The sequence below is a fragment of the Lucilia cuprina genome, chromosome 5, assembly GCF_022045245.1.
Source record: "Lucilia cuprina isolate Lc7/37 chromosome 5, ASM2204524v1, whole genome shotgun sequence".
NCBI lineage: Eukaryota > Metazoa > Arthropoda > Insecta > Diptera > Calliphoridae > Lucilia > Lucilia cuprina.
Window position 1 is genome coordinate 60,965,477 of NC_060953.1, and position 26,103 is coordinate 60,991,579.

General features: G+C 28.1%; 5 protein-coding genes across 6 annotated transcripts; 1 reads left to right on the forward strand and 4 right to left on the reverse strand.

Annotated features, from left to right (window-relative positions):
* Nucleotides 1-2,230: 2,230 nt before the first annotated feature.
* Nucleotides 2,231-5,186, reverse strand: LOC111675119. Its single transcript, XM_046951691.1, has 5 exons — nucleotides 4,972-5,186; nucleotides 4,813-4,876; nucleotides 4,577-4,756; nucleotides 2,715-2,801; nucleotides 2,231-2,426 (listed from the first exon to the last, which is right to left on the reverse strand). Exons 2-5 carry the CDS (start codon nucleotides 4,852-4,854, stop codon nucleotides 2,376-2,378), a joined length of 360 nt encoding a protein of 119 aa, XP_046807647.1. The 5' UTR covers nucleotides 4,855-4,876; nucleotides 4,972-5,186; the 3' UTR covers nucleotides 2,231-2,375.
* Nucleotides 5,187-6,867: 1,681 nt separating this feature from the next.
* Nucleotides 6,868-9,915, reverse strand: LOC111675101 (ankyrin repeat domain-containing protein 54). Its single transcript, XM_023435833.2, has 2 exons — nucleotides 8,592-9,915; nucleotides 6,868-8,163 (listed from the first exon to the last, which is right to left on the reverse strand). Exon 1 carries the CDS (start codon nucleotides 9,617-9,619, stop codon nucleotides 8,672-8,674), a length of 948 nt encoding a protein of 315 aa, XP_023291601.1. The 5' UTR covers nucleotides 9,620-9,915; the 3' UTR covers nucleotides 6,868-8,163; nucleotides 8,592-8,671.
* An 877-nt stretch (nucleotides 9,916-10,792) lies between these two features.
* LOC111675102 (protein wntless) lies at nucleotides 10,793-13,101 on the reverse strand. Its single transcript, XM_023435834.2, has 2 exons — nucleotides 11,599-13,101; nucleotides 10,793-11,531 (listed from the first exon to the last, which is right to left on the reverse strand). The coding sequence occupies exons 1-2, from the start codon at nucleotides 12,905-12,907 to the stop codon at nucleotides 11,155-11,157; spliced, it is 1,686 nt and encodes a 561-aa protein (XP_023291602.1). The 5' UTR covers nucleotides 12,908-13,101; the 3' UTR covers nucleotides 10,793-11,154.
* A 1,146-nt stretch (nucleotides 13,102-14,247) lies between these two features.
* Nucleotides 14,248-21,761, reverse strand: LOC111675088 (85/88 kDa calcium-independent phospholipase A2). 2 transcript variants are annotated; one of them, XM_023435815.2, is made up of 14 exons: nucleotides 21,442-21,761; nucleotides 18,582-18,796; nucleotides 18,079-18,368; nucleotides 17,839-18,009; nucleotides 17,646-17,774; nucleotides 16,856-17,478; nucleotides 16,604-16,801; nucleotides 16,437-16,540; nucleotides 15,801-16,370; nucleotides 15,584-15,671; nucleotides 15,400-15,523; nucleotides 15,213-15,336; nucleotides 15,036-15,129; nucleotides 14,248-14,793 (listed from the first exon to the last, which is right to left on the reverse strand). In XM_023435815.2, exons 2-14 carry the CDS (start codon nucleotides 18,619-18,621, stop codon nucleotides 14,655-14,657), a joined length of 2,694 nt encoding a protein of 897 aa, XP_023291583.1. In that variant the 5' UTR covers nucleotides 18,622-18,796; nucleotides 21,442-21,761; the 3' UTR covers nucleotides 14,248-14,654. The 2 variants fall into 2 exon arrangements, with proteins under 2 accessions (XP_023291583.1, XP_023291585.1); XM_023435817.2 differs by lacking the exon at nucleotides 18,582-18,796 and having other exon boundaries at nucleotides 21,442-21,760.
* A 3,028-nt stretch (nucleotides 21,762-24,789) lies between these two features.
* Nucleotides 24,790-25,712, forward strand: LOC111675117 (trypsin alpha-like). Its single transcript, XM_023435851.2, has one exon. It carries the CDS (start codon nucleotides 24,799-24,801, stop codon nucleotides 25,651-25,653), a length of 855 nt encoding a protein of 284 aa, XP_023291619.2. The 5' UTR covers nucleotides 24,790-24,798; the 3' UTR covers nucleotides 25,654-25,712.
* The last annotated feature ends 391 nt before the right edge of the window (nucleotides 25,713-26,103 follow it).

Genomic DNA, 26,103 nt, shown 5'->3' on the forward strand with positions numbered 1-26,103 from the left:
ATTGATTTGTTGTTGTACGAATGAGAAGAATAACAAAACAAGTTTCCGAGAACGGGAAACTTCGTACCGCGAAAGAGATGAATAATATTCTTTCTCTCTCACGCAAAATCAAAAGTTGTAATCAAAACGAAGAAAGTTATAATCAAAGAAAAACGAACGTTATGGGATTTTTTCGTATCGGTCTATAATTGGTCAAAGCTTCCATAATAATATTGGTTTACTATCGGTTTGGATTGGTCCATAACCATAGCTCTTATATAAAATTAACTTTCGCCAAAAAAAAACTTAATGACTTACTGCCTTCTTCATACACATTTATCAAAGGTTTATAGAATAAACCCCTTATTTTTTAATTTATAAAAGGATTATAAAACTAAATTTCCATACAAAACCTATTTTATAAACTGTTTATAAAATAAAAATTTTGTTTGTGATTAAGGGGGTAAATTTTGTATAAGAATTTGATTAATAAACCTTTGATAAAAGTTTATTAATAAAACCCTTATAAAATAAATTTAATACTAATTTAAATAGTTTTAACTTTAAAATTTAGTCCACTTTATTTTTTCCATTTAATTCGGAATTAACCCATAATGGGGTCTGTCATAAGGCCCGTTTACCACATTAATTGTTTAATATATAATTCGTACTAAATTTAGTGCTGCTAATGAAGTCAACAGAAAAGTTATTATGGGTCTAAGCTTTAAAAATAAGTTGGTATTATTTGTTAACGATACGGGATGTATGCAGGAAAATGCGGATCTTATGAGTATGTCGGATAAATGAGAAATGTGTTAGATGAAAGGTATTTTATACAAGTGATACCATTGTTTCGATCTACTGAATACGTCTGTAGATGATATTGCCACACAACAGAGGCCATCTCATCTGCATGGTTCTAAATGGATGTTTTTGCATCTCGCAAGTTAAGCAACGTCGCAGCATCAGTTCAACTTGTGATTAAAAAATTACCTCCGTAAAGCACTTCGCCTTCTTGTCCCTCAATATAACGAACAAGATGAAAAAATAATCAAAATCATGTTTTTTATATAGCTAAGTATTACGAAATAGAAAAAAATTTCCGATATAACGAGTTTTTAGATTTAACGAAAGGGCCATTATATCATTCGTTATATCCATAGTTCTACGATCCAATAAGATTTCAGAAAATGACGATATCAAGAGAAAATCATTGATTTTATAATTGGCTTCAGAACTGTTCTACGAAACTACTATAGATTCTTCACAATCAATTATGAAGATGAAAGTTTTGAACAACAATCGTTTTATATAATAGAATTGTTTCTGTAATGTCTAATAGTGGGAAAAAAGTGTAATAAAATTACTTTATAAAATACTATATATTTTTATTATTATTTTTTAATAAAATTTTTTTTATAACATTATACATAAATTTATAAATCAAACAAGTGAAAATTTAAAAATATTATAATTTAGTTCATATTATCACTAACACTGTTAGTTACACCCAATAAACCTGTTAACGTTGTAACTAAGATCTTCTCCGCAACATATAAAATACCATGTAAAATATAGGTTATTGGCTAAAGGTATAAAAAAGAAAATAATCCATATATTAAGTAGTTACGACTGTAAATCGATCATAAATATTAAATACTTTCAAATTTAAAAATATATATCAAAAGTTGATATTCGATTAAAATTAAAGTTCACATATCTAGAGAAGTAGTGTTGTGCAGTTTTCATAAGAGGAGGATGGTACGCAGCTTCAAATTAGTGCTGCTCGGATATTTTTTTTTAGAAGTCAGTATTAAGTTACTCCACAATTTCTTAAATCTCAAACGTTTCTACGAGTGTTGTGTCAGTTTTCATAGCACGAGGCTGGTTCGCAGGTCTTTAAAATAAAGCACACCGAATAGGTCCTTGTTTTTAAATCATTTAAATACATATGTATGATTACTCAAAACACCTATCTCTCTAGACGTAAACTTTATTAAAATCGGAAAAAACTTTATTTTTTTTAGAAAAAAGTATTAAGCAATTCCAAACTCTCTTAAAATCCAAACGTACTGTTATAAGCATTAATAACACAAACGATGCCCGTTGGGCCAATACAACAAATATTGAGATTCCAGTTAAAATTCCAAGCAATGTTATTAAGGTCAACACCTCAACTAAACGCACTGCAACGGGCATTGTCTACATTTATATATTTGCAAAAAATTTACTTTAAATTTTCAAATCAATATTTAAATTTTACAAAATAACTTTAAATTTATTTACAATAATAATAATAATTAATTTCAATTTTTATTTTTGACAATTTAAATTATTGAGTTTTTCTTTTGGAGCATTTTCTTTCATAGAGTTGTATTTCCATGAGGAAAGTAACACTATTCGAATATTTTTAAACAAAACTCTAAAACTTTTCCCAAAATTAAGACCTGTAATATAAAACGAATATAAAAATAAAAATTATTAAAAAAGACCCAGATAATTTATTTTATACCCCCTTCACCAGCAAAGTGTTGCATTAAATTCTGAGCGTTTTAATTTATATGAAAAGTTTCTTCGGGAATAAAAAATTCTTCAATATTTTCTTCTTTGGATGATTCTTTTGATTCTTCCTCGCCAAATAGGAAATAGTAAAATATTAGAATGCAATCTTGTAAGTTTTTATATATTCGAACACTTTGGTGAAGGGTGTAATAATAAATGAATCTCGCTCTTACTAAAGTGTCCGCCACAATTGTTAGAGATTTGAAAACCATGTCCGCTATGTCCTCGGGTTCATAAAATTGTAAAATACGAAAGACTATCTAAAAAAAAAAACAAAACAATTTTTGAAAACATTGCATCTAAAAATAATTCATATTTCAAGATTCGAAAACAAAAATTTTTTAATTTAAATTTTTAATAATTTTTTTTATATTTTGAAAATTTTTCTTTTTTTATGTTTTTTTTAAATTAATAAAATTTTTTAAAAAAATCCTTCCTTAATCAAAAACTTGAAATTTTCCAAAAAAATACATTTTTAAGAAAACTTTTGAATAATTATGTTTTCTTAAAAAAATCTCTATTTTTAAAGAAATTGTTTGAAATATTATTTTTCTTTAAGAAAGTGTATTAAAAATTATTTTAAAGGAAATTTTAAAAAAGTTCTCTATTTAAATAAAAATCTAATAATTTTATATTTTCTTTTAAAGAGAATTACCTTATTTAAGTTTTTTTTTTTTTAAATCATATTTTTGTAAAGAACATATTCGAAAAAAACTCTTTATTTATTAAAATTTAAAATTTTTTTTGTTATAAAACATTTTCAAAAAGAAAAATTTTCGAATATGTATACTGTTTTATAAAATTATTTCGAAAGATTTTCAGTTTAATCTGTTTTTTAAAAGAAAATTTTCAAATAATTCACTTTAAAATTATGTTTTTTATTGAAAATCTTCCAAATTTATAAACAAATTTCTTTTTAATAGACAATTTTTTAAAAATGTTTCAAAAATTTTATTAAAAATTTAAAAAATCCTCTTTTTTAGAAATTAAAAAAAAAATTAAAAATATCTCCTTTTTGAGAGAAAATTTTTTAAAAAATTTCTATTTTATAAAAAAAAAAACTGATAAATTGAATTTTCTTAAATTTATAAACAATTTTCATAAAATACTTTTTTAAAGTTTTTTTTATAGAAAACTTTTAAAAAATATTTTTTTATAAAACATTTTTGAACAAGTAGGAAAGTATAGTCGGACATGGCCGACCATATAATACCCTACACCATGAGTATATTTTTAAAATTTGTATATTTCATAAAGAAACTTTTATATAGAATTTCACCTTAATTCCAAAGCATTTATGCAATTTATGGATAAAAAACTAAATTTTCTAAATGAGGCTTTATAAAGAAAATATAGGTCAAACATGGGTCGACCCTCATTAAATTTGGAAAAAGGGTATAATTTTAAATAACAGTTTGTTTTTTTGAGCTTCAATGCGATATAAATGGTTGCAAGTCAATTTTAGACGTTTAAGACATTTTTTGAGGGGGGATTCGTATGGGGGCTAGGGTCAAATAAAGGCCGATCATTACGAAAATCTGCAGTGTCATTTATACTAATATAAAACTTATTTGTTCCAATTTTTAGAGAGATAATAGTATATTTGACGTAATTATGGCATAAAAAACTTAAATCGGGAGGTACGGTTGTATGGGGGCTAGGTGAATTAATGGACCGATGTCAACCATTTTCTTTGTCCCTGTGCCAAAATACATGCTTGGTCAAAATTTTATCAAATTATCTTGAAAATTACGGCCTGTACCTTGCGCACAAGGTTTACATGGACAGCCAGCCGGATAGACGGACGGACATGTCTTAATCGACTCAAAAAATTATTCTGAATCGATCGGTATACTTTAAGGTGGGTATTGGACCAATATTTTGGTGTGTTACAAAGATCAGCACAAACGTATAATACCCTCCCCACTATAGTGGTGTAGGGTATAAAAATGAAAACCTTTTGGGAAATTTTTTGAAAATTCTCTTAATATAAAAATTCTTTTTAGTTTTATTTCTTTTTTTTTGTAATACTTACAATTGCCGATGCTATTAAAAACAATGGCCATATAATAGTCATAATAAAACGTGTCACCCAAACAATTGAATACCAGCCTATTAAAAACAGAGCAATATAAGCCACAATGGTACTCATGTCGCTGGGTATACTCATATTTTTCACAATCCATTCATACAGAACTTGATGGAGTGGTAAATCCTGCAATATATTAATTAATAACTATTCGAAATTTCATTCATTGTTTATATATTTACGGTCCAATTGCCTTCAATCGTGTGTATTTCTATTGTTGACATTTTACGGGAAATTTTGAAAATGCTTAAAAAATAAAAATTATCCGTATACGACAAGAATTAGAAAGATAAAAAAGAAAACTGAAAAAAAATGTAGAGTATTGAAATTAAAATACATACTTGCAAAGACTAATCGGTATTTGATTTGTTTGTTAAAAAAATATATATATATTTGTTTATTTCTACCAACATCAACTCAGATAAGATACAAAATTTGTTGTTCTCATTAAAAATATGCATTCTACTTTTACTTTATAAAAACAAATTCTTATTTGTATATTCTTTGTAATGCATGACGTGTACTTGAGTAATGATTCAGTAGAAGGGAACTCTTTTGCAAAAAAAAATAATAATTTGTATAAAGAAAATTCAAAATGATCGCCATTATCTTTTTTGTCGGTACTAGTAAATGAACTGATAATAATTAAAAAAACACTTTTAAAACAGCTGTTTAATAGCAAATATTTTTTTAGTTTATTTTAAATCTGCAGGTGTTAAATGTAAAGTAAAATGAAACGGCTATTTTACATACATTGTATTAATACATATTTTAATATTATTTTTATATATTATGTTGTTTAAAATTTTTCAATTATTTTTTAAATTGTTTAAAATTCTTCAATTATTGTTAATATTTGAAAAAATTTTAAAAGTTTTGTAAAAAGATATTTTAAAAGATTAATCTATCTGCATTTCGATTCAAAAACAAATTTTCTCCGTTTGGTAACTTTGATATTCTGCATTTCGATTCGAAATTTAGTAGAATACTAATTTTCGATCACTGCATAATTGAATGCAAAAACGTAATCGAAATTCAAAATAGGGATGTGTTAAAAATAGAAAATTCTTTTTAAAAATGTTTAATAGTTTTCGATAACATTAAAATTTAGATAATTTTCTAAAGAAAATTAAAGAAAAATTTTCAAAAACTTAATAAAAATAATTCGATAACTTTTTCTTTAAGAAAAGTTATTCTTTTATTAACAAAAATGTTTTTTTATTATTCTCTACTAATAGACAACTTTTTTATATAAACAATTTTTAAAAATGTATCTTTTTTTCAGAAAATTTTTATAAACAAATTAAGTTTGTCTTTTTATAGAAATTTTTCGAAAATATCTATTTTTCATATATATTTTATAAATATTCTTGTTTATACTTATGAACTTTTTAAAAAATACACTTTTTATAAAACATTTAAAAAAAAGTTATCTTTTTTATAAAAAAAATCAAAATTGTTTCTTTATATAAAAAGTTTTCGAAATTGTTTCTTTTTATAGTAAGTTTTCGAGAAATTTTCCTTATCATAGTAAAATCGCAAAAAAAAATCTATTTTCTGTTTTCTTGAAAATTTTTTATTTTTGTAGAAAGTATTTGGAAAATTTTCGAAAATTTCCTTTCCTTTTTTTAGAAAAATTGCTTTTATTACAAAAAAATGTTCAAAAATTTCTTTTTTATATACAAATTTTGAAAATTATGGATCGATTATGTATGGCACCCGAACTTCAGTTGCGTCAACCAAAAACTAATTGGATGAAGATTATTATTGAACAAAACATTCCTTATTTATAAAATTTTCAAACTATTGCTTGCTAGAATCCACATCATTTTGGCAACTGGCAAAGCAACTAAGGTGGCATTCATTATTTATAAAATTTTCAAACTATTGCTTAAAAAGCGTCTAGAATCTACATCATTTTGGCAACTGACATTATCATTATTTATAAAATTTTCAAACTATTGCTTAAAAAGCGTCTAGAATCCACATCATTTTGGCAACTGGCAACGCAACTAAGGTGGCAACATAAATACATAATCGACCCATTATCTTTTTTATATAGAAAAATTTCGAAAAGTTCTCTCTTTTATGAATTAATTTCGAAAAACTATCTTTTTTTAAATTTCGGAAAATATTATTTTCTTATAGATTACTTTTAAATGTCTCTCTTTGTGTTCTCCTCATTGCAATTCTATCTATTAATCTTGTATCCAGAATAAAACAAAGTAAAAAAAATCTTTTATAATATAATGGCTAATGCCTTTATTTTTCACACTCAATAGATTGAAATATTTTTCGATTTATTAAATTGAATCGATGAAAAATGTTTTACACATTTTTCTCGTTTAAGTAAATTCATAATCATAGACACGTATTTAATAAATTTCGTTTTTACATTTTAATAAATATCTAGAATTTTATTTCATATTTAGTTTCAACATTTCATCATTGGATTGTTGGTTGTACTAATGTAATTGGCCTCATTACAGGTATGTGTGACAATCGATTAAGATTTAATGAAATGTATACAATTTCACTGCAATAAAGCCAAAAACTATAAATACATTTTGTTTGTCCATCTGATTAATTATTACTTTTAAAATGTCGTTTATATATATGTGCTATATATGCCAATGTATGTACTATTTTTTTAACGTTTCTCTGCATTTTGATGTTAGTTATCATGCAATTGTATATTGTATTGTGTTTTTTTTTTTAAAGTAACTACTGCACAAAATACTAATAAATTTAAATTTGAAATTAAATAAATCAAAAGAAAACATACAATAATAATAATAAAATATTAAATCGATTGTTTGAATTGCTGATTGATTGTATAAACAATTATTTAACATATGTATACATAAGAAGTAAATAAACATTTAAATTTTTGGAGGATTTTATTTATTGTTAATTTGCTTTACTCTTTATACTTCACTTTATGTGTTATATGTTAGTATATATTTTTTAGTTTTATATTAAAACTTATTTAATAGTTAATTTTGTAGTGTATAGATAACATCTATGTATATATATTTTTTTTAATTTGTTTTCAATGGATATTTGCATTTGTATTTGTTCTCCTTAATCTTAATTTACTTTTTAAAACTTAAACAAGATTATGTGGCAAATACCAATATCATTTTGAAATTTGAAAATGTTTGTAACAAAAAAGTGTTCATTTCTTTATTTAATTTGTATATGATTCTATGATTTAGATTTGTTATGGTTTGTTATATGTCGAACATTTGTAAGCTTAAAAACTACAAAGAAGTTTAATATGTAATCATATTATTTTTATATATAATAGTAATCATAAAAAAATTAAAATATCTTAAGAGTAGAAAATATCGTCTGTTTTGAAAAAAAAATTGCAATGAAAAGTTGTACATGTATGTGTATACTTAGATATTATGTATATACATCTTTATATATATAATATTTCAATCTTTTCTTTTGTACAATCCTTGGTGTATGCTTTCATGCAAACGATACAAACACACGGCAGCCAAATTAGGAAACGAAAATATAACCTAGAAAGTAAATAGAAATATATTAAATTTAAACTATTTTGTTAATGGTAATCTAGATATAATTTAAGGATATTTTTTTTTAAATTTAACAACTGAAAAGAAATCTTATCGAAAAACAGTATATGTATGTATCTATCTATCTATCTATCTATCTATCTATCTATCTATCTATCTATCTATCTATCTATCTATCTATCTATCTATCTATCTATCTATCTATCTACCTATCTATCTACATACCTATCTATCTATCTATCGATCTATCTATCTATCTATCTATCTATCTATCTATCTATCTATCTATCTATCTATCTATCTATCTATCTATCTATCTATCTATCTATCTATCTATCTATCTATCTATCTATCTATCTATCTACTAATATCAGTCTTTAGTTTTAAAACTTTGTACTTTTTTCAATACTTACGACAATACACATTTTGTTTTGAATAAAAATTAACAGTGTGGTTCTTTCGCTGACCGATTTTCTATTTCTCTACAGCGCTTTTACTTGTTAATCGACAGACCTTCAATGCTGGCTAACAACTCGTCAGCGGTCTGTGAGACAACCTGTTCCTGATCATCGCGGGTACTAAGATTTTGTAAGCGCTTCTCCAAATTGGAGAGGTCTTCGAGTTCACGCTGTTGTTTAACCATGTATCGTAGTATTAGGGCAGTTAGCATACACATGTCCTCAAGAATTTTACTGGTCTCTGGTGTAGGATTCTCGTATCTGGTACGGAGTAAACGTAGTTTAGCTTCGGCAAGTTCCAGTGGCGATTTGCCACTGCGGTCAAACATATGAACACTGGCACCGCCCTGCAGGAGGACGCGCACCACAACATTGAAATTGTTAGAGCTGGCCGAGATGACGGCCAAATGCAGTGGTGTATTGCCCAAGGAATCAACTACATTTGGATTTGCTCCGAATTTAAGCAATTGTTGAACGATTTGTATGTAACCACGGCAGGCAGCTAAATGCAGCGGGCTTCTTTTATACTCGTCCGAGGCATTAGGATCTGCACCGGACTCCAAGACTCGAGTCAACAACTCGATGTTGTTTGTTGAGGCCGCATAGCGCAGTTTCCGTCCCGTCGATTCGGCAAAAATGTTGTTGTAACTAAAACGCAACCTACTCTTTATGCACGTACGGGGACGCATTTTGAAGTTGTGACTGCTAGAGGGCAGGGTACTAGGATGGATGATGCTAGACATAAAGTCCGATGACGACTGCGACGAAGAGTTCAATGGCAGTGGCGGTAAGGTAGGTAGCGCAAAATGCTCATCCGAGTTGAGATGGAATGCGTTCGGATTAATGGTAGGCCACTCGTGGGTATTAGGTGACGATGTTGGTGTGGGCGGCATTATTGGCGGTGGCGGTGTAATCATTATGCTAGCGGTCACGCCGTCATTGCTATCGTTGCTGGTGTCCACACCTGAATCATTTGCAGCCATTGTGGCGTGCTCAGTCTCCACCTCCTCGGCTTCGTCGACGAGAGGTTGTGCTGGATTTCTATAGCCCTTAATTTTGGCGTCTAAAATATTTTTCACACTTTAGCTTAAATGTTATTCACGACTAAATTAGCGTTAGATCTAGTTATTTCTTTTATTAAATTTATTTTCAGTTTTAATTCTTATTTTTTTACACACGATTATCAAACTTTTCACAATGAATGGATGGTATTATGGTAGAAGAAAAAATTTGTTTTGTGTATTTTGTGTTTTTTTCTCGTCTTCGTTTCCTTGTTTCTATTTATTCAATAACACGAAAAGAGAATGTCAGAAAATATATAATAAGTATTCCGCGAACACACCGAACAATAATAATAAAGAACGAAGGGATGAAAACAAACAAAGGAAAAAACAAATATGTCAGACAGGGTGATTATTATAATAATAGATTTATAAATATATTTATAATACACTGAAAGAAATATATATGTTATAAACAGTTATTTTTAAAGTTTAAAAAATTTTAATAAAATCTTGAAAATACTTTAAAAGCTCCCAAAATAAAATGAAAATTAGTATGATTATCAAAAAAATCAAATTAAAAATATATTTTGTTTTTACACTATTAGATTTGGAATAATATGAAACTTCAATTTTGAAAAATTCAAAGTAAAAACTTAAATTTTCATTTGGTCTGTTTTTATTTTAAATTTATCTCTATTTTTCCGATCGTTTTGGAAATTTTCCATCCGTATTTTTAGTAAGTTTTACATTTTGTATTTACACTATATTTTTAATTTTATGTATTTGGAAATTTTGACATGTCGTTTTACTGAATATCATAGTGTGTAGCCAACTCAAGCAATATTTGGAAGTGGAAAGAGTTGTTTGTATTGGCTGGGAAGAGTTTAAATGAAATTTATTCTTTTTTAATCAATATTCTGTACAAATGTTTCAGGAGCTAATACAATATTAGTTTTTCAATAAGTGGAAAGACCAAACCATGATACTACCGATTCTAGCTTTTGTTTTTATTACATGATACAAACTATATAAAATCAATTTTTTTAATATTTTATTTGAATACTACATTAGACGTTATTAAAAAAAAGTTGTCATATTAAAATTAACGTTATTGCTATTTATATTTAAAAATACGAATAATTGTTTAGAATTATATTCTATAATAAATATAAACTTTTTAATACTGATTATTATATATTAAAAGAATATTAAAACATATATTTTATAATGAAATTTTGTTCCTTAAAGAAAAAAATTATAGATAAGTTTTGAAAGTCATGTGAATTTTTCAATACTTATCAGATTCTTCCTTTAGGGCGATCTTTAAAACTTAAAACTATTCTTTAAAAGTACGCCTACAAATAATTGTTTAAATATTTTCGGATTTTTTTAATAAATAAACAATACTATAGCTTTATAAGTACTTAGAAAACTTATTTTAAATATCATAATTACTTTTAATATTTTAATTAATAATTTCATTTTAAGAAGACATACAAAAAGCATTTTTATATTTATTCAAAAGCTACTTTACGTGTAAATGATGTGAGAGATGAAATTTCACTGGGATTTGAATCTGAAGGTAAGTTATTAAATTCAATTTCTTCATTAGCGGCAGCCGCTACAATATTTTCGTTCGACTGTGAAGTTTCATTAGAATTGGCACAAGGCCACTGTTTGTGACTGGGAGCATATAAGATGAGTAAAGCAAATATGTAGATATTCCACATACCATAGACACCGGTGAGGAAGGCTGAAGTTAATTGAATTTCAATATCCTCATCCCATTTCCAGTGGCCTTCAGCGACTTGACCCATTATGAAACCGACAACAGTGAGAGCAGCACACAATAATGTGGCCAACATTAGAAACTTGAAGCGATAAATCAAACCTAAAATTTAATGCATAAATAAGTAAATTATTAAAAAATTATTAACTAATCTTCAAAAACCATTTACCTTCGTAATGCAAACGCCTGGCTTGCGACATAGAAGGCAGGGAAGTTCGTTTGGCACCAATATTCCGAAATACTTTAAACACCATAAAGCACAGAAAAAGAAAGTAAACACCTGCCGAAATGCCCGCCAATATGATAAAACTTAAGGCAACCTTTGCGCCGAGCGGTGTTGTCCATATCGAATAGAAAGGATTGCGCAATTGAACACCCCTCTCACATATGTCAAAGATAAACAATGACAAACAGCCCACAACAACGGCCGACAAATGTTTCCAGTAGCGTGAACGTATGGAATTCTTTTGGGGCGACTCCTGTATCAACATATGCTCTCCGGCGAAGACCAACCAAAAAGACAATAACATGGCGTAGAATATACCCTGACGGATATCGCTTAACAAAAGCATATAGGGCATTTCTAGGCTTAATGATAGAAATTCTAGAGGAAGATTTAAAAACGTCAAAGCACCACCTAAATATATTAGCATATATTCTAAAAGAGCCGGCGAACGTTGAAGTATGTGAACACGGCGCCAGAACCAAATCATAATGGCAACAATGAAGGGAAAAAGAATGGTTTTCAACGATAACCACACCTTTGTAAAACCACCATTTTGATAAATGGCCGTTAGGGTTAAGTCATGCATGTGGCCAATTTTCAAATTCATCTTCATATCGGTATCTATGGGAAAACGCAAGTTCAGCAAATAGTAGTCGTGGTGCAGAGAACCCAATTCGAATAGTGGAATCATTTCACAGGAATACAAAGTCTCTTGTTGACTTTTATGCACTGGATGACAGTCTAGATAACGCTGTTCTATAGAGTGAGCATATAATTTCCAATCACTGGCTGCGTCTTCCTTATTGCGGTATGCTAAACGCGTATCAATGGTTAGCTGGAGATCCTTAGGTGGTTCCATGAGGCTACCATCCGAAACATATGCCAAATCCACTTGTAGAACACCAATTAAATTTTGCTGCCACCTCGAATAATCCAGCTGCTTACCATCTCTTGGCAAGGGCATTTGGAATAAATACACTATTCCATTGGCCATTTTAGTATCATGATTTTCGATTTCTTCCTGCGATATCGAAGAACATTGTCCGTCACCACGAGAATACAACCAGAATGTAGTGTCATTTTGGCGTTCCTTCTGATCACGACACACCATGCCCAAAATGTTCTGATGACCGGCCGGTACTGGTGCAAAAAGACCACCCAACAAGAAGCAAGCCACTTGACAAAGCAACAATAATGCCACCAATATGGATAACTTACGTCCACTTAGATTCTCTAGTATCGTCCCCGACATTATAGTATTCTGAACATACAATTGTTAGAATTAAGATTTTTTATTCAAAGTTTTAATTTCTTTATTTTCTGTATACTTTTTTTACTTAAGTTATTTTTGAAAATGTTTTACTAAAACACTTCAAAGACGCCGATGTCTCTGTTGTGTATTCCTCTGTCTGCGTCTGCTTCACTATAGATGCGAAACAAATGTATACAACAAGAATAACAAACATAAACAAAGAGCAGCCATATTATTTTTAATTATAATTACAATGGACACTACAACTACTAGCTTTAAATCGTTTGTGTTTATAATGTTTTCTGTCGCCATTCGCTTGTCGTCAGCAGTTGTATTATAATTATACTGTTAGTTTTCATAAATACATACCAGGGTTGGTATAATTGTACTTTTTTGGTACAATTCGATTTTTTAAATAGTACAATGATCCATTAGGTGCAAATTTTTAATATACATATGTATCTTCTGATTGAAATAATAATCTAAAATGCTCCTTCTGTCACAACGTTCAAAAAGTACAGGTTGTGGACTAGTCTACAGACTTTTTTAGATAATTAGTTTATAGACTAATCACATTTTTAATTAAACAGACTAGTCTATTTAGAGTTTAAAGACAAGAATGTTTTGAATTCGTTAGGATAGTCCATTTTCTAGATTAAAGTATATTGTTTAATCTGTTAGTTTCTTATCCAAAATCACTATGCAAATTTTTATGAGGATCGGTCTTTAATTGATCCTACCCCCATTTAAGGTCCCCTTCAGAAAATGACTTTAACACTCATTACTGGTTTAAAAATACTAGTATAAAGATGAAATTTGACATAAGTAAGTTTCATACGAGTTAATATCTATCTAAAAAATTTTATGAGGATCGGTTTATGATTGACCCCATATAAGAAAATGACTGCAACGCTCATTAATGACTTAAAATTACGTAGCGATGAAATTCCACACAAATAAATTTAATACGAACCAAATTCTGTCTACCAAATTGTATGAGGATCGACCCTTAATTGACCCTTTCCCCCTTTATAAGGTTCCCTTCAGAAAATTACTTTAACACTTATAGATAAAATTCGACATAAGTAAGTTTCATTCGAGTCAAACGAGGTTTGATGGTGGGTATATAAGATTCGGCATAGCCGAATATAACACTCTTACTTGTTACTTTTAACCTTTTGTATACAAAATTGCCATCGTGTCAATTGAATTTTCGAAAACGGCATTATCAACTTTTCGAAACGGTAAAATATAACGTTAACGGAATTTAGACTTATTTCGGCAAATCAAATAAATAAGAAAATAAAAAAAATCCACTTGTTTATAGGTATGAGGGCTAATTCAAGGTTAAACTTTTTTATTATAATCGAATCGACTTATATAAATTAATAAATATATTTATAACCAAATTACATTATAGTATATAATCATTGAATTTAATATTGTTTAAATATCATATGCGAATGTGTAAAAAACGTAGTATGTAGGTAATTGGATGGAAATAATAAAAACAATAATTCAATAATAAAATAAGGAATTTAAATAATTTAGACCGCCCGGAAATTTTGTTTGTTTTTTTAACACCAATATTTAAAGAATTAACCTAGTAGGTATTTGAATGTAAGTATAAGTAAATGTGCCAATAATAATATTTTGAGAAAAGTGGCCAATAAATTATCAATTTTATGTTGAAATATTTCTTTTTCTTTAACTTTTCTATATTGGCGGTCTAAATTCGTCTTATATGCTATTTTAAGAAATTAACCATTTCTATGACTTTGTTGCGATTTGCATACATATAAGCTTTGGCACACCATAACATATTTATTAATTTTTGATCGTTCTTTTCATCCATCGCAATATCTTCGGAAAGTTGTGGATTAAATCTGAAAAGAAAGGATATTAATTAAATGAGCATTAGGTCAATTGCAGCACTATAACTTCCTTAATATTAGAATTAAATCTTATGTTTGAGTCCCCATTTAAAAAATATCAAATAATCAATAAATTAATAAATAAATTATGAAAAATTAAAATACATTTAAATTAAATTTAAACTCAAATATATTTATAAATAAAAACATATAAAACACAATAAACACAAATCATTACAGATGAAAATATTTACCTATAATAAGGAATGCCAATTGTACTACACCAAGCACGAGCGCGATCAACAACTCTACCATCTGAAGCTGTTGCTTGATCAACAAGCAAATTACCTTTATAATTATAGAGAAACATGAAAATAAATTATAAATTAAAATCAATTACTTTTAATAATTTACATTCTATGAAAACTTACCAATTGTTGAGATGCCATAAGCCAATTTAGCTGTATCCCAGATACTTTCAGGGCGAAAAACATCAATATCTTTTAGTTCGGTAACAGGAATTTGTCCAGTACCCAAGGAAACTACAACAGAAATCTGTAATTAAATAAACAAATATTTCAACAACAATTCAAATAAGTTTTAGGAAAAAAAACTAACGGGTACAGCTTCACTCTCACGTCCTACGCTACGTAAAGCCATATTATATTCATGAATTTCTGTCATGGCATCTAAAGTTGGATTATTGGCAATTAAGCCGCCATCTAAAAATCGGCCAAAGGCTCTAAGTAAAGAAAAGAAATGAGATTTAAAAAAGAAGTATTAAAAAAATCAAACAACAAACCTGAAATAGGAAGGAGCTGCACCAGTGGCGCGGGCTGCACGCCAAACTAGCTGGTCTTTGGGATCGGGTGGTGGAACACGACGATTGGCTTAAAGAAAAAAGTTTTTCATAAATAAAATTGATATACATTAAAATAATTTTATAAAGAGTTAAATTGTATATTTTATATAGATCAATTACCACCTAACTCTTTATAAAATCATTTAAGCTTACTTACTTATCGGCGTAATAATACCCAAAATATCACTAGCACTTGTATAATTACGGAATAAATGTAAATCCACGGGTTTACGATCGGCCATAACACCGGTCACCATTACTTTAGGATGTTTAATATCGGTCATAACGGTAAATTCACCCAAATTATCTTTGAGTATAGCCTCAAAGGTATCACTGGGATATGGACGTGAACCAACGAAACATTGCTCTTTCATGCGTAAATAGAGACCCATGCATTGTCGCATTGTCTTACCACAGCCCAGACCTAATGCCAGTATACCACCTGTACTGGTACCGGCTATCCAATCAAACATATGAACAATGGGTGTTTGGGAGAGTTTTTCGATTTCTAAAAGCATTTGCACTAAAAGTAAACCGCGTATACCACCGCCATCTAAGCAAAGCAAACGTCCGCGGCCATAGGGTTTATCACCTTTTTGTGACGAGCCCGAGTTTAAAGAAGGATTCGAGAGTGAGGGAGACATAGCAGGATCGGAAGCTGCTTTAGAGGCTACTGCATCTTCAGCTTCAATGGAATTTAAGCTAGCCTCACTATTAGTGGGAGACTCTAAATGAAATAGCAAATGTTAGGCTAAGAAAGAGTTTTCTTATTTTAAATCATAAATTCTATTACCTCTTTTAGATTCAGCATTAACTTTGGTAGTAAACATTCCCAATAGAGCATCCATTATACTCTGACCTTTCTCTACTTTTTCAGTGTTGACCACAACTGGAGGTCTAATCAAAATAAACAAAAAAAATTATAATTCTTTATGTTAAAATTCTTCACAGAAAACATACTCTTTTTCCTTCATTTCATTTAGCATACTATTAGCAGCTGAATTGAGAAAACCCATAGCTGTCTGGCGACTAGTAGATGCCAACATATTTTCTATATGTTCACGAGTTTCTGGAGCCTCTGGCGCTTCTGGAGGTATGCCATTATAGTTACCCTTGGCATTGCAACCGGGAGGACATTTGGTTTTATCAGCAGAGCAACTACAAATACAAAACATCAATTTTCATTTTAACACTATAAATTTAATCTATTACCGTCTCGCTCCAACAGAATGTAAAATATATAGTATTTCATCTTCTTTGCTGCCATTAGCATCATTACCCACCATATGACGTGGAGTTTGACCATTTTTATTTTTCATATTTATGTCGCAACCAAATACCACCAAACACTGCACTATCGATACCAATTTCTTTTCAATTGCTATGTGTAATGGGGTATTACCATCCTTATCGACCACATCAACATCAGCATCATGTGCTATTAGAGTGACAACACATTCGAAACGATTACGTGCCACCATAACGTGTAAGGCCGTACGACCATCAAAATTTGTAGCATTAACATTACAGCCCTGCATTATGAGAGCATTTAGAGTTTCACGCGAAGAACACCAATGCAAAGGAGTACCGCCAAATTTCATATCCTGAGTGTACAGTTTATTTGCATTATTCTGTTTAAGAAATTCAGCAACTGAGGTTGGTGTCGTTGTCTTGTAAAGTTTACTTATATTTTTAGCCTCAATATTAACATCTGCACCGGCTATAAGGAGTGTCTTAACACACTCCGGTTTATCGGAGAGACAAGCTAAATGTAAGGGAGTATAACCATCTGAATTACAATGATTTAAATTAACTGTACTTTTATCAATAAGAAGCTAAAAGAAGGTAAAAAGAATATTAAAAATGTTATTAAGAATGATGAAAGAAAACGCCGAGTTTTTTTACATTTATTTCAAAATTGTTTAATTTACTAAAATATCTAAACGAAACATAAGCTAATTTTGCAAATAAACTTTAAATGAAAATTTTCCTCTATATTTACATTTAATATTTCTTTATTAGTACTGGCAGCATAGTGAAACACTGAATTACTGTTATTGTCTAAATGTTCCATTTTACAAAGTGGCAACAGAGCCTTGACCATTTCAATATTTCCGCACTTAATGGCAAGCTGCAAAAGATTACCAAAAAATACAATTTTAAATACAATTTAAGAATATTTTGTATAAAAATACCTGAAACGGTGACATATAGTTAACATGATCGGCATAATCTATAAATTGTAAAACTTTTGGATTGCTAATATAGTCGACAAGATTAAAGTAGGCCACTAAATGTGTTATAGACCAAGAAGGATTTTCTGATAAAGTATCGCTTAGTTTTTGTAAACCATTAACGTTATAGAACTATAATATATAAATACAAAGAAAAATCAATAAATATTTATTGTGTTTATTAGTACAATTAGTACTTACCTCTTTGACTATGCTAACGAATAGAGGCAAACGATGCAAGAAGCAATTAAATTTATCTTCAGTCTCTTGTTGTGAGGGTGAACGAAATAAACTAAACGAAGTAGTATTCGAATCCGTATGATGACGTTGTAAAACTATTTCATAACATTTCTTATCATTTGAATTAAAAGGTGGTGCATACATAACCATGGCCTCATCACGTGCTAGTACCTGTAGCATGCCCAGAGATTCACTTTTTATTTCCAATACCTTATTAGGCGGAGCATCAGCGCCCAATAAACGTTGTAAGGCTAAATAAATAAATTGAAATTAATTTTTTTTTAACAAATAATTACTTTTTTACAAAATATAGCTAATAAAGTTAAACATAGATGAGAGTAAATAAGCCAAAGTTTTTCTTTATTTTTTTATGAAATTATAAAAATAAACCAAACAAAAAATGTTATTAACATTATAAGTATTACAATAATTAATTTTGTGAAAATAAAATGAGTTATTAATACCATAGCCAGATGCAAGCATTCCAAAACTCATCCATGACATTTTACAGCGTTTCTGGTTAGTTTTCTTGATTTATTGAAGATTGTATTGTAAATTTATTTGCCTTTAAATGTTTTGTTATGATGTTTAGATTTTGTTTGGAAGATGAATTTGTGAATTATTTTTTTAAGTTAAAACTGTTTTGTTGCTGTTGTCTGTTGGAGTTATTGAATGAGATCTTTGAAATATAAAATGATAAAATTAAATGAAATTATTAACTTAGCAAATAGTTGAAAAATAGGTTTAAAATAGGATTATTTAATAATTCTACAATCTACGTATGCAGTATATAGATGATCCATAGTTTTCTAAAGTCTACGTTAAACTAACTAAAATTTATTAGTTTTTAGAACTATTTATTAACTTTTAAAATAATCCTGAATTGTGTATTGTAATATAATTGTCAGTATTAGCAGGGATCAAGAAAAAAATAGATTTTTTAATATATATATATATAAGTACACAATTGTAACTTTAAGTTTATCTATAAGTTAAGCCTTGAAATTTTGAAACGGGTATCTCCTGACTTATAAATTTTGATAAATGTCGATGCATTCCTAAATTAATTTATATAAACATGGACATCCTAATGAAAACACTACTAAATAAACAAGTTTCTTAATAGTTGTTACAAATATAATAAACAAGTTGAAATTTATTATATTTAAAAGTCTATAATTTCAATTTGCAATTAAATGTTAATAATGATAAGTTTTATAATTCTAATATTTAATAAAATGTTCATTAACAATATCTTTCATAACATTACTAACAGCACTATTAAAACGTTAATTTTAAATGTAATATATACTAAACTAATTTCTATATTTCATAGTAATCTCGATTTTAAGATTTCCTATCACAGACAAGAAGTATTGTTCTACGGCGGAGAACATAGAATAGAAATGTTTAGCTTAGATTTAAAAAATCAGCTCTGATAGTGAAAACTAAATTAATTTTTTTATAAAGTTTAACAATGTTTATAAATATGGAATGAGTAATTAAGTTTACGTTTACATTTTATATATGTACTGTAAAAAGAATTATGAGATTGAAATGTTAATTTACTTACATAGTACATAAAAATATTAATGTGCAATATAAAAGAATTAGAGTACGTACTTTATGAAATATGTTGTCTGATTATTCCAGAATATATGTACATATGAATGTGTAATGGAAAAAAAGTAACACTACTTTTATATTATCCGCTACTGTATATAATTACATATGTACTTTCTGTGTATGAACATACATATGTACATACATGTACGTATCTGAGAATCTATGAAATATAACAATGATTAAACGCTCGAATAGCTAATGATGCTATTCACTAGTGAGCGTTTTTTTTCCTAATGTATTATTTTAATAATAATAAAACAAAGTCCAACAAACATTGTATGATACAATCGCAAATAATAGATTATTTTGAACGTATGATTCAGTATATTTACTAGAATTAAAATAACATGCATATGGTGTACCCTACATCAAGAAAAAAGACTGTTATCGTAAACATACATATTTATTTGAATGCGGATAAAATGGGAAGTTTTCAAATGTTTTTAATATGATTGGAAAAATATTTAAATCGCACCATCTCTTAGATAGATAGATAGATAGATAGATAGATAGATAGATAGATAGATAGATAGATAGATAGATAGATAGATAGATAGATAGATAGATAGATAGATAGATAGATAGATAGATATATAGATAGATATATAGGTAAATAGGTAGACAGATGGATAGATATATAGATAAATAGATAGATAGATAGATAGATAGATAGATAGATAGATAGATAGATAGATAGATAGATATATAGATAGATAGAAAGATAGATAAATGTAATTTAAATTGAGATTTCTATCTATATCGATAGCTGCAACGAGAGTGGGTGAACATATTAAAAGTAAACGATATATGCAGATATGTACTACATAAATTAGTTTTCTTCAACAAGCACCTATATAGATGGTATATATTGTTTACTATTCCAAACATTTTATTTCTTGGTAATTGTTTAATTCAATTATATTATAGGTACTTAAGAATAAAAACTGATAAGAAATCATCATTAGTTCATTCTTAATAATGTGTGAATTTTATACATACATACATACATATGAAAGTATTTTTTATAAAAGCAGAACAATAATAATACATATGTGCACAGAAAGTTCGACATCTAACCTATTAGTTATTTTTGCAATTTTTAGTTAAAAATTGTATTAATCAATATACATATGGATGTATGTATGCAGGTTGTTTAAAACAAAAAAAAAGTGTTCATGTCTCTATAATATTTTACTTGGTGTGTATGTACATACATAAATAGAATGAATGTGCGTAAAAAAGAAATTAAATAAAAACATGTATGATATTTTAGCCGGTCAAGTGCGGCAATATTATACACCACATTGGAGAAGACTGTATAATTTCTATAATGGCACAGTCTTCATAGCATTGGTTCACTTCCAGCGAATGAAGTTTGCTTGTATCCGAAAGGAGATTTCTAATAAGAATGGGAGAAGTTCTAATTCAAATAGAACTATTTTTTATCGTTAACGTAATACTATAGTGATGTCGGTGTAGGGTATAAGCAAATATGTACATACATACATACTAAAATCATAACAAATTGATGTTTACTGCAAAAATGCGTAATTGGTTTTTAATTCTTATTAGGATTTTTTATTTTTAGTATAATTTCCTATAGATATTTTGTGTTATAAATCTTTTATAAAATAAAATGTTAATGAATAAGGGAATAAATGTACATAGGCTTTATAAAACCATTTTAAATTCGCTAACCATTTAACATTATGCTTTATTCTTTTATTTTTGTTGTAATATATAGATACTTTCACAATTTACTTCCTGTTTTATAACTTTTTGTTTTTATTTTTATTTGTTGTGCAAAGTTTCTTTATAGGGATTCCCCAATTATTTCACTATAGATTCTTTTCTATTTATTTATTTTTGTTAATACACATTTATGAGAACAATTATTATCATTTACTTAATTCTATATTTTTAATACTATTTTGTTATAAAAATCGTATGTTTTCTAGAAATTCAATATAACACAACGTAGCTAAAAACACGGACACAGGGTATACAGAGACGTCACGAGCAAAAAGCTATTTTCCTCTCTTTCGCACAAAACGAATTCAATGATTTTTTTTAGCTGTATTTTATATACCTCTTCTCACCAAACAATTTCAATATCAAACAAAAGCTGATTTTAGACTTTTTCAAATGTCAAAAGTGACATCTCTGTATACTTTGTGACACGGAATTCTATTTTTTTCCGAATGAGAAAATTTTTTTGATTATACCCAAGGCGAATTAAATTAAGGTGGTGTTATTCAAACAGCTGATAATTTGTCTAGTTTGTCAAAGTTTGTTATTGTTTACTTTAAGATGAATTAACATAAGGTAGTGGCAGTTTGGCAAAACAACAAACAAAACAATTTACTTGTTTTTTGTTTTGCAAATGTATGTTTGTTTCGAATGAAATATTCTAATCTAGTAGATAAATTTTGCAAATATATATGTAGATATTTATGAAATAATCTTTGTAGCAAAATACTAATTTTAAAAATTTGACATTACATTTAGCTGTCACTGGGTAATTTCATCGTGGGTTTTGTTGTATGAAGTAATCCGTATTCGATGTTTTTAGTTAATCACGTAATATTTACAGTGTTAATATAAAATATTATTAATTTGTTTATATTAATATTTGCCTACAATATATATATATCTTGACACCACCTTATGTGAGTTCGCCTTGTCAAAATCCAACTCTGTTGTCTAAATCATGATGTAATAAGTAAGGTGAGAGCGTTTAGGCAACAACCGCAACAAACACAATATTTTTTTGTTTGTTTAGAGTTGGGTTTTGTCAAAATGAAATTTCTAAAATTGAAAAATAATAAACATCGGAAAGAAATAGTTCTTGCGTATTTCACAATATTGCCTACAAAACCGTCGTTACATTTAGCTTGTTTAATTTTTTTTCTTTGAAAACACAAATATATATATATATTTTTTAGATTAAAAATAAAGTGCTGTTTTTAAATACCGAGCGAGTAGTATGAGTTAAAATTTTACTTGTATTTTGTTTTTGTTACAATAACAACATACAAGTAAAATTTGTGCTCAAACTACTCGCTCGGTATCTAGAAACAGCACATAAATTAATTTATTTTGACACAACCCAAGCACTTTTTAAATAAACAAATAAAAATCAACTGCCTTAACGATTTCACCTTACTTAGTGCTTCCTGGGTAACAATTTGTTTGAAAATGTATTTTTTTGATAGATATGAGGTGAATAAAATTTTACTAGCTCATGGAGCTACATAAATTTTTGACAAATGAAAAGAAAATTTTGAAAATCCAAAAAAATATTTTATAATTTTAGTTTATAATGCATTTGTGATTGTAGAAAATCCATTTTAATAATAAAAAACAATAAAAGTTTTTCATTTATTAAAATAAATGCTGATTTTCTTGTTAAAGAAGTAACAAATGTCAAAATTTCATCTAATCCAAAAAGATTTCGCTTGGCACAGCAAAAGTGATAGTATTTACCACCATAAGAAAATTTTATTTTACCATAAAACTTTGCTAACGTTTGGCACACAGCCATAATACTAAAAAATCGGCAAAATTTGGAAATGTAAATAGAAAATTTTTATATATTAATTATTTATTATACGGTCCAATATTAGACTATAAATTATACTATAGACTAGCCTTTAGAATATACTTAAATAGAGTTGTTTCCTCCTAAATATTAATATCAAACTCCTTCGTCTCTAGTTTTTAAGTTAGTTTAAGTTTAAGTTAGACTTTTTGAAAAGAAATGTGGAAGCTGCTTATAAGAAACTTTGGGTGCGAAATGGCAGAACTATAAGTTTAGATTTAAGAGAAATCATACATACAGTGTCTCTCATAAGTATTCGAATTTAGGTAAACTATAAAAGAACCTAATTTTAATAATATATTTTGTGTGCAAAAAAATAAAATAATTTGTTTTATGGTTTAGACAGTCCTTAGGTTTGATATCACGCTTTTTAAAACTTGAAAAATTTACATTTACTTAAATTAAATTAGCTTTTTTTAAAAAAAGTCCATAAAATTGCCTTACAAAAGTATACGAATTTTTCCTGTATTTCATATTTGATCATATTATACGAAACATAAATTTTAGAATCGAATGGTTTTTATGCTTTAAATTGTTTTAAGGGGTTACTATCAACCGAAAATATATATTTTTGGCCCATTTGGTCCACAATTTTTTGGGATTTGTACCCTTTTTTATGTAATATCATTAAAATGGTAATTTTTGTACTACTTTTTCTTTTTTCCACATATAAAATCAAAATTTAATATTTCGATTGAATAGACCCCTTGGAGTATCTAAAAATAGTATTTTTGTTACAAGAATCTGTATTTAAACGATCCAAGATATATTATTGATATTATTCTGTCGCTAATTCAATATATTGAAATTTAAGTCCATTTTCATAATACAAGGATCAAAAAATTTCGGGGAAAGTTATGTACATATGTATACTTTCACAATAGACTTTAGTATTGATTATACTATAGGGTTGACTTTAGTATAAATACATATTTTAATAAAGCTTAATTAGGTGATGATATTTCGCTTGTTAAACAACCAATATAATAAATAAATCATAAAATTTTGTATAGGTATACAGTGTTTGTAAATGTAATATATTCAAAATCTTAAAAACAACCTAATTCATATAAAGAGTTTTACATTTAGTTGAGGATACATTTCGACAGATGCTAAATATTGGTAAAGTTGAAGATTAACTGTAAATATTATAGTTTGTTTTAAATTAAGGTCATTAACTTTATGCAAATTTCACACAGCATTTCTAATTAGCAAAAATATAAAGAACATGACATGTTATTGGTTAAGATATGAATGTTTTTAAATTTTAATTATGTACATATGTATGTAAAAGTTTCCACTTATCACGATACAATGGTAGAATTTAAAGAAAATGAAAGTTTGCATTAATTACAATATGTAAATAAAAAAAAGCCTGTTGGTGAAATGAAGCAACAAAAATTTTCAAATCTATTCTTTAATTTCATTCTTTGAATAGTCCCACAATCGTTAAGATGTGGTCGGTTAGATTTCTAACTTTAATAAGTGTGTCTTTTAGCATATGCTATGGACAGGAATTTTCGAATTCGTCTGTAATTTTAAATCTTGGCGATAATTTGATTAATTCAACAAATACATATTTTAACCATACCGGCAACATAAATCGTATTGTCGGTGGTAGACCGTTAAATATCATTGAAGCTCCCTATCAAGTTGCGATATACAATAATAATTTTTTTATTTGTGGCGGTTCCATTATCAGTGCTGATTGGGTGCTAACAGCAGCACATTGCCTTAAAGGTGGTGGCACGTTTAAAATAAGAGCTGGATCTCGTTTTCGAGAACGTGGCGGTGTTGTGCGTTACGCTCGATATGTTATAGTTAATTCGGGTTACAATTTAATTACATTTAATAATGATATTGGCTTAATAAGACTTAAAAGACGTTTAAAATTTTCACCTAAAATAAGACCTGTGCGTTTGGCTAACCCGAATTTTAAACTACCACAAAAATATTTAGTTAGTGGTTGGGGATCCCTGAGAGAAACATCTAGCAAACCATCAAATGTTCTAAGAGGCGTAACAGTCGCTAGAGTTTCGCATAAAACTTGCAGAAACAAGTTTAGACGGGAATTCCCTGTTACAAGACTAGTTATATGTGCTGCTTCTCCGGCTAAAGATGCATGTGAGGGAGATTCTGGTGGTCCTTTAACCAACAATGGTGTTCAATATGGTATAGTATCATATGGTATTGGTTGTGCACGTCGAGCATTTCCGGGAGTCTATACGAATACTAGGAAACAGTTTGCATGGGTTAGAAACGTTATACGACGATTTGGTGGTTTAATGCCAAGATATTTACTAACATAATCTAATATGTAAACTATTGTATGTACATGTAATTTGTAATTGAATAAAGAATCGTTATGTGAAAGAATTGAAATACATTTTTTTAATTTTCTATAATAGATTTTTTTATTTTCTATAAATGTTTAATACTATTTTAGATAATTTGTATATAATTTTCTATAAAAAAAATCTATATTATATAGATTTAACACATAAATATGGTACACCCTATATCTATAATGCACTTTAATAAAAAAGTACTTTTAACTTCCCATCCTTCTTCCTTTTTGAAACCATTTTTGCTACTATTTTTGTCAACTACTCTCTTCTACACCTTTGATCCGAAACAAGGTGAATTTACATGAGGTGGTGTTTTTTAATCAGCTGACACATTTTTTAGTTTGCCTAACCCCCTGTCCAAAGTAAATTTATAAAGTAGCGACACGAGTTGTTGTACAACAAACGTCTACA